Here is an 8,139-nt window from a genome sequence, read left to right as displayed (position 1 = left end):
AGAGAAGCTCCATCAAATTGGCAGTTCTTCTTGCCCACACTTTCCCCTTGAGTGTCACCTCCGGCCATTTGGCCCATTTTTGAGCCCAGACCAGGAAAATGGCAAAAGGAGGTTTTAACATTAGGGGGGGGGGGCAGGGTGCAGCAGCATCCTGCATTGGGCATCGCGCCGTGGTTCATGTCGGGCTGGTGGTCCCCATCAGGGAGGTTGCCTCAGTTTCCCCTGGGGCTTTGCACACGGGCAGGGGGAAGGGAGGAGGAGGAGGAGGAAGAGGAAGGCTCGCACAGCCTGTGAGACCACCCAGGCCGCCCTCAGCCACCCCCCACCCCATGTGCCACCATCCCAGCAAGTGAACCCCATCCCACAGCCACGTTCCCCACGCTTTTCCCCTTCTCCCCCAATCCAGCTCCTGGCTCCATGAAGGTGCGGTGCCAGCTCCAACCAAGGGCCATGCACTGGGTTGAAGGCAGATGCCCGCAGGCCCGGGCAGCCATGTGGCAGCAAGTCCCTTTGGGGAGCTCCCAGAAGGGGTGCAGGATGCCAGTGGTCTGCCACGGGGCTGTGGGAGCCTCTCCTGCTGGAGGAGGGCACAGTGCTGCCCCTACCTCACTTTCCCCTCTTCCCAACCATAGGTACTTTACCAGCTGCAGATTTGGGGCGGGGTGGGGAATTAGCTGGGGCCTCCCCCCTCTTTCTGAAGTCCACCATGTCCCGCAGGCTCAGGTCTCCCTCCCGCCATGGCATCGCCAGACGGAGCCAGCGGCGTGGGTGGCAGCCCCGAGGAGACAGAGCTCAGCATCACCCTCACCCTCCGCATGCTCATGCACGGCAAGGTAACGGCAGGGGGGCTCAGCACTGCACGGGGGGGTCACCGATGCCTGGGGCGGGGGGCCATGCTGGAGTAGTAGCTCCTTGCCACATGCTGCTTTCCTCCCTGCTCCCAGTTCCCCCCAGGAACAGCATTCCCAGAAGGATTTCTTCCCCCGTCCTAAGCCACAGAGGGGCCTGTCCCCATGCCCCAGTGTCACCAGCAAGCCACCCAGTGTCCCAGTGGCTGCGGGGCAGGGCCTGCCCATTGCCCACCTACCGGGCTGTGGGCACAGGAGGGATGTGGCAGGCAGGGAGCTACCTGCTGACGGGGCCACCCTCCTCTCTGCTTTTGCAGGAGATCGGCAGCATCATCGGCAAGGTAAGATTTGGGGTCCAGGGCATCGCCAGCCCTGGGCTCCCCTGGACCTGACCACCCGCCCTGTTCCTCTCCCTGCAGAAAGGAGAGACTGTTAAGAGGATACGAGAGCAGGTAAGAGTGTGCTGGGGGGCTGCCAGGTCCTGCTGCCTGTCCTGCCTGCGCCTGGTGTCTCCCCCGTGTCCAGCCCTGGCCCACTCCATCCCCAAGCGGACCCGGGGGAGACATGGCTGCACCCTGGGGAAGCTGCCTGGGGCAGGTGGGAGGGGGAAAGTCCAGGTCTGCGGGCATCGAGGCCACCCCGGGAGAGCCCTTCCCCGGTGGGGGGGAGGACATTGAGCTCAAGGCCCCTGATGTCCCTGACGGGGTGTGACACCGTCCCCAGAGCAGCGCGCGCATCACCATCTCGGAGGGGTCCTGCCCTGAGCGCATCACCACCATCACTGGCTCCACCGACGCTGTCTTCCGCGCTGTCTCCATGATCGCCTTCAAGCTGGAGGAGGTAGGCAGCCCCCACACACCCCCCGCCGGGTTCCCCCATGCCTGCAGGCTCCTGGGGGTTCAACCATGCATCCCCCCCTCCCTCGCAGGACCTGGGATCCGGGAGTGATGGGGCAGCCCCGGGCAGGGCACCGGTGACGCTGCGCCTCGTCATCCCGGCCAGCCAGTGTGGCTCGCTCATCGGCAAGGCAGGAACGAAGATCCGGGAGATCCGGGAGGTGAGGCTGAGGGTCCCCTGGGTGCAGGCTCCCCATTTTCCCCAGGGGGTACGAGGCCTTTGGCACAGGGGCTGCCACGGTCCTGCAGGGGCTGTGTGAGGTGATGCAGGAGTGGAGCATCACCCTGTGGATCCTGAAAAGGTCTCCAGGGGTCAAGGAGGGAACAGGGGAGGTGTGAGGTGCTGAGCCCCGGGGTGGGGTATGGCTGAGGCACCCCAGCATCTCTCTTTCCCCCCAGACCACGGGGGCGCAGGTGCAGGTGGCCGGTGACCTGCTGCCCAACTCCACGGAACGGGCTGTCACCGTCTCAGGGGTCCCAGACACCATCATCCAGTGCGTGAGGCAGATCTGCGCCGTCATCTTAGAGGTACCTACCAAGCCCCATGCCCACTCCAGGGGGGCACATGCTGCCTGTCCTCCCTGCCAGGGACTTCCTGTGCCCACCTGGATCCGGGCACCAGGGTTCTGCTGCATGGAAGCCCATAAGCACCCTGCCTCAGTGGTGCTGGGGGCTGTGCCCAGCTTGTTGTGGGGGGAGGAGGCAAAGGGGGTCCAGGGGGCTGTGGGGCCATTCAACCTAGTCTCTCATCCCCTCCACCTCCTTCCCTCCCTCTCCAGTCGCCTCCGAAGGGGGCCACCATCCCCTACCACCCTGGCCTCTCCCTGGGCACCATCCTGCTCTCTGCCAACCAGGTAAGGGGCTGCAGCCCCCCCGGGGGCATGGGGTGGTCAGGGAGCCCAGTGTCTGCTGGCGAGGGGCAGCTCCGGTGGGCTTGGGGTGGCCTCCCTGCCCTGGGGGGGTGACCTGAGGCAGGGGTCCCTGCCTGGCCCCCCACTGATGCCCCTTCCTTCCCCCCCCAGGGCTTCTCCATGCAGGGCCAGTACAGTGGGGTCTCTCCAGCGGAGGTGAGTCTGTCCTTGTGGAAGCCCATCCCTGTTCTTGTGGGTACTGGGTCTGTGCCCGCCAGGACGGGCACTGCTGGGGATGCCTGTCCTGGTAGGCACTGGGTGCCAGCGTCTAGCCCCGGGAGGGGACAGGGCACCCTCTGCTGTCACCCCTAACGCCTCCTTCCTCCTCCTCCCCGGCAGATGACAAAGCTGCAGCAGCTGTCAGGGCACTCGCTTCCCTTCGCCTCCCTGGGCCACGCACCCTCCATGGTGCCAGGTGAGCATCTCCCACCCACCCCCAGGGCTGGGGCTGTGGGGTGCCCCTCCTGACCCACCCAGCCACCTGGCCCTGATGAGGGCATCCCCATCCCCTGCCACCCTCTCTGGTCCCAGCCTCCCTGGAACGGCTACCCGCCCTCCAGAACGACCCTGTCCTTGATTTCCTGCTGTCCCTGCACCCACCAGTGCCCCCCAAACCTGCAATGGGTGAGCACTGGCACCAAATTATGACTGGTGCCTATCTCCCATCCTCCCTGCTTCTCCCCAGGGGTACTTCAGGTTTGTCCCCAGGGCCACTGACTGTCCCAGCATGGGCCTGGGGTGGGGGCACAGAGCTGCTGGAGACCCACCACCCCACCACTAACATCCCTGTCTCTCCCTCTAGGCCTGGACACCAGCTCCCAGAGCAGCTCCCAGGAGTTCCTGGTGCCCAACGACGTATGTGTGGGTCCTGGGGATGGCAATGGGGACCACAGCTTGCCCTCACCCATGTGTCCCACCCCACAGCCATTTTGCAGGGGCCAGCACCCACTGTCTCACAGAGGGGAGGCTTTGCCTCAGCTGCCAGAGCTCAGGAGCAGGAGGGGCTGCTGGGGCAGAAGAAGCTGCAAGAAAAGGGAAACTGAGGCACGGGAGGGGGAAATGGCTTGGTCAATGCCAAGGAAGAGCCTTGGGATGTGGCAGCCCAGCGATGCTGGCCGGGAAGGGGGCTTGAGTGAGACCAAAAAGCAGGGTCTGCCTGAAGAAAGCAGCACCTTGGTGCCTGCCTCAGTTTCCCCAATCCTCCCAGGGGTAGGGGGTGGTCGGGTGACCTCCCTGCTAGGTGTGACCCCTCCAGCTGCTCCCGGCTCACCTCAGTCCCTGCCCCTCCAGCTCATCGGCTGCATCATCGGCCGGCACGGCAGCAAGATCAGCGAGATCCGGCAGATGTCGGGCGCCCACATCAAGATCGGGAACCAGACTGAGGGCTCCAACGAGCGGCACGTGACCATCACGGGGTCCCCCGTCAGCATCACCCTGGCTCAGTACCTCATCACAGCCTGGTAGGTGCCAGCCTCGGGGCAACACATGCTGGCTGCTAGCAAGGGGTGGCACCTCCCCAGCTACCCCACCAACACAGGTTTTGGGGGATACCCCCACTCCAGCATCCTCAGGAAGGGTGAGCTGGGTGGTGCTATGAGATCCTGAGATGGTGGGTGCAGGACTCGAGACCCCACAGGGCTTGAGCCCCAGCTTTTTAGCCCTCCCCAGCAGGATGCCCATGGAGACCTGTGTGGGAAGGGATGGGGCACGAAGTCCCTGCACCCTAAGATGGGCAGGTTGGGGCTGGTGACCTGCTCTGTCACCATGGTGCTCACCACCCCATCCTTCTTCCTTGCTTCCCCAGCTTAGAGACGGCCAAATCTACCTCCCAAGCGCCACCGGGCCCTGGCTCCATGGACCTCGGCGTGGGCTTCTCGCAGCCCCTCACCCCAGGCTCTGGCGCAGCACTGCCCACTGTCGCCCCAGCCCCTCCAGCCCTGCTGGGCACCCCCTACACCATCTCCCTCTCCAACTTCATCGGCCTGAAGCCGGTGTCCTTCCTGGCGCTCTCCCCGTCCTCCATGGGGGGTCCCAATGGCGGCACTGCCACCTACACGACCAAGATCTCGGCGGCCAACGGCACCAAGAAAGCCGATCGGCAGAAGTTCTCACCCTATTGACCCCTCCCAGTGGGTGGGCAAGGGGGTCCGGGGTGCCACCCCCGCGCCACGGACACCTCTCTGCTGCCCACCCTGTCCCCCAGCCCCTGCCAGGTGCCCCATACCTGGGGTGGATCCCCTTGTCCCCCACCCCAGGGAAGGGAAGGGTCTTCCCGTTGGCCATGCCCACTGGAGGAAAGGGCTGCTGCGCTGCCTGCTGCCCGTCCCAGCAGCACTGTGCCCCCCTCCCGCATTTTTCTGCACAGGGACCGTGTGCCCTGGTGTGGGGAGGGTAGGTGGCTGTCCCTGCCAGCCTGGGGTCCCTTTTCCCAATGCCCTGTGACGGAGTGGGACCTCCACCTCCTGCCCCTCGCCCTGCCGTCCCCCTCCTGCCCACCCTCTCTGGCTGGCACCCAAAACGCAGGTCCCGACAGACGAGGGGCTGCCTGGCCTCTCCGTGGGTCCCCTGTCCCCTGGCTCTGGTGGGGGGTCCTCCCCGGGCCACCCCAGAGCAATCACCTCCCAGCAACCCCATCCGAGAGCCGGTCCCCGCTGGCTTGGAAATGCTGTATATATAAGTCTATATTTTTTCCTCCTTTGTAACTTATCAATGGTTTAATAAAAAGATAAAAATTATAAGAAAAATATAATAATACCCCCCCACACCAGGTGGAGACATCCCACACACACCAGGGGCAGCCGCAGCTTCTGGGGACAGCGGGTGGTGGCCCGAGGGGTGTCCCTGTGGCCAGGGGGGTGCTGGCCCTCAGCCCCAGTCTCTCTGGGGACTTTCCTGGAGCCCCCTCCCTGCCGTGGGGCAGTTTGAGAGGCCAAGGGTCAGTTCTCCCCCAGCCCCCCAGTTATTACTGGGGCAGGGGGCTCTCCAACCCACTGTGCCAGCACCTTTGGGGGTGGCCTGGGACCTTTGTGGGTGTGCTGGGAGTGATGTACCCCTCCAGCGTCCCCCCCAGCAGGGACCAGTCCCCTTGCTTGCACTGGAGGTCCCATGGGAGGGTACCCAAGCCCTGCAGAAGCAATAGGACCAAAGGGGGACAGCAGCTCCTGGTCCCCTTCGGTTGCGGATGGCCAGGGGCACCCTACGCAGCCCCCCTCCATGCCACCCTGTGCCACCGCGTCCACCCCAGCACACCCCTGGCTGGCAGCCCAGTTTGGCTGGCACGTGGCACCACTGGCTGGGCTTCAGCTGGGCAGCTGTGTCCATAAACAGCCTGGCATGGACCCCCAGCATGCAACCCCCCCTGGAGAGGCAGCCCCTGCCAGCTTTGGGGGGGGCAGAGGGCATGGCCATGGACAGCATGTGCTGCCACACCAGTAGGAAGAACAGACACAGCCAGAGCCAGCCCCGAGGGTGCCAACCCCCTTATTAAGGACCACGGGTGACAGGAACTCCTCCGCCCAGACGTTAGTTTTGGGTTAAACAGCCAAGGATGGAGGGCTCCACGCCGCCGTCCAGGCTCAGCGGGGTGCCCAGGGCCCTGGTGTTATGGGTGTTAGTGGTGTTAGCTGGGCCACTGCTCATGGGTGGGGTGCAAGGGACCTCTGCTCTTCCCTGCTGGCCACAAGTGGTCCCAGCGGGGTGACGGAGGTGGAGGTACTCCCTCCTCTGGTCCTGCATAGCAGCCCTTTGGCTCCCCATGTCCCAGGGAGGGCCCATCCATCCAACTGGGCTGTGCTGGTGGAGCCAGAGACAGTCCCAGCCTGCAGAAGGGAGATGAGGCTTCCCCAGATCTACTGTCTTCTCCAGGCGGAGAATCTGTCTTCCACCACAGGCTCAGAGAAGAGGCAAAACCTGAACAAGGACCCCTCCAAATCCAAGAGGCTGAGTCCAAGCAGGTCCAATGGGTCCCTGGCAGGTCCCCTGCCCACCCTTCTGCCCAGCGTGGTGGGACAGGACCCCGTGCTCTTCAGCTGCTCTCTTCAGGAACTTGACCTGGGATGGGGAAGGCCATCTTGGTCTGGTCCAGCCTGTTCCTGGGGCTGGGGCTGATGCAGCTGGCATGGGTCTCCAGTGTGGAAGTCGCTCTCTGGAGGAACTGCAAGAAGTTTTCCTGGACAGAGGCCTCCGAGACGGAAAGACAGAGCTCCTGGCCCAGCGGCCGGTTGAGACAGCTGCGCCGGAGCCGGGCCAGCTCCTCCCGGATCTGACGGTTCAGCAGCCCATAGAAGAAGGGATTGATGGCAAAGGAGGAGTAGGCAATCCACGTGACCACCATCTCCCCGTGCCCACCACCCACCGTGCCAGCAGTGACAGAGGAGTGCAAGTGGAAAGCGAAGAAGGGCAGCCAGCAGCACAAGAACTGTCCTACAATGAGGACCAAGGTGAGGATGGCCTTGTTGCTTCCCAAAAAAAAGCGCTCTGGCATCAGCCTGGGCAGTGGCAGGTTCCTGGTGGTGATGATAGTCACTTGGCTGGCGATGGAGTTGGATCGCTGTCTCGGAGCAGCTGCTGGCTGTGCTGGCACAGAGGCGTGTTGCTGGGATGCCATCCGGGCCACGCGGTAGACACTGCAGTAGACAGCGAAGATGATGATGGTGGGCAGGACAAAGCAAACGATGCTGAAGATGATCACAAAAGCCTTCTTGTGGGCCCCAGGGCTCCAGTAGACTGTGCAGCGGCTAGCGCTGGTGGCCCCGTTGCCTTGAGGCCAGCCCACCAGTGCCAAGACAGTGATGAGAACAGACTTGACCCAAATGAAGATCACTCCCGCCACTGCCAGCCTGATGGTCATCTTGACCTCATACCTCATGGGGTGGACAATGTAGTAGTACCGCTCCACACTGATGACGGCGATGGTGAGGATGGAGGCACTGATGAAGCAGACATTCAGGAATATCAAGGCCTGGCACTCAGCAATGCTGTAGATCACCCTGTTGAAGCAGGAGGAGCTGGAGATGATCCCCAGGGGCATGAGGAAAATGGCAGAGAGGAGGTCGACCGCACAGAGGTGGCAGACAAAGATGAACTTCCTGAGAAGGGGAGTTTTGAGAATGACAAGTATCACCACAGTGTTGGCCACCAGGGCAGTGAGGGTGAGGAGGACCATACAGAAGAGGCCCATCACCTCCTGGGCAATGGACTGCTCGGGGACAGAGAGTGGCTCTAGGCTGTCCGTGTTGTTCGGCCCCATTTGGCTTGCCATCCCCAGGGAGGGCTAAGCCAGTAGCTCTGGTGCCCAGGCAGCAAGGGCTCTTCTCCTGCATCCCTTAGGGGGAAACCCCACCAGAGCCATGGCTGCTGTCTTCTTCTTGCCTGTTGGGGAGGGGAGCAGGGCGTGAAGGAGAAGGACCAACATGAGGAAGAGCCACAAAGAAACCTGGAGATGACCAGAACGCCCCCCCCCCCGAGATGCTGGAGCAGGGAGAG

General features: G+C 63.4%; 2 protein-coding genes across 4 annotated transcripts in view; one reads left to right on the top strand and one right to left on the bottom strand.

Annotated features, from left to right (window-relative positions):
* The first annotated feature begins 522 nt into the window (after positions 1-522).
* On the top strand, positions 523-5,401 carry PCBP4 (poly(rC) binding protein 4). 2 transcript variants are annotated; one of them, XM_014959480.1, is made up of 12 exons: positions 523-833; positions 1,166-1,189; positions 1,268-1,300; positions 1,577-1,688; positions 1,777-1,905; positions 2,144-2,272; positions 2,524-2,598; positions 2,767-2,811; positions 2,995-3,070; positions 3,458-3,510; positions 3,946-4,115; positions 4,460-5,401. In XM_014959480.1, exons 1-12 carry the CDS (start codon positions 538-540, stop codon positions 4,773-4,775), a joined length of 1,458 nt encoding a protein of 485 aa, XP_014814966.1. In that variant the 5' UTR covers positions 523-537; the 3' UTR covers positions 4,776-5,401. The 2 variants fall into 2 exon arrangements, with proteins under 2 accessions (XP_014814966.1, XP_014814967.1); XM_014959481.1 differs by having other exon boundaries at positions 691-833; positions 1,572-1,688.
* A 142-nt stretch (positions 5,402-5,543) lies between these two features.
* GPR62 (G protein-coupled receptor 62) overlaps positions 5,544-8,139 on the bottom strand; it is a 3,289-nt gene continuing 693 nt past the window's right edge. The window contains exons 2-3 of one of the 2 annotated variants that reach the window (XM_014959483.1): positions 7,838-8,025; positions 5,544-7,742 (exon numbers count right to left, since the gene is read on the bottom strand). In XM_014959483.1, the coding sequence (XP_014814969.1) occupies positions 6,680-7,684 (1,005 nt within the window). In that variant the 5' untranslated portion in view covers positions 7,685-7,742; positions 7,838-8,025 and the 3' untranslated portion in view covers positions 5,544-6,679. Of the gene's footprint in view, positions 8,026-8,139 lie in introns of both variants that reach the window. The other variant, XM_014959482.1, reaches the window with a different exon arrangement.

This window comes from Calidris pugnax, unplaced genomic scaffold (assembly GCF_001431845.1).
Source record: "Calidris pugnax isolate Ruff unplaced genomic scaffold, ASM143184v1 scaffold407, whole genome shotgun sequence".
NCBI classification, from domain to species: Eukaryota; Metazoa; Chordata; class Aves; order Charadriiformes; family Scolopacidae; genus Calidris; species Calidris pugnax.
The sequence above is the reverse complement of the archived record's forward strand: the minus strand, read 5'-3'. Positions and strand labels throughout refer to the sequence as shown.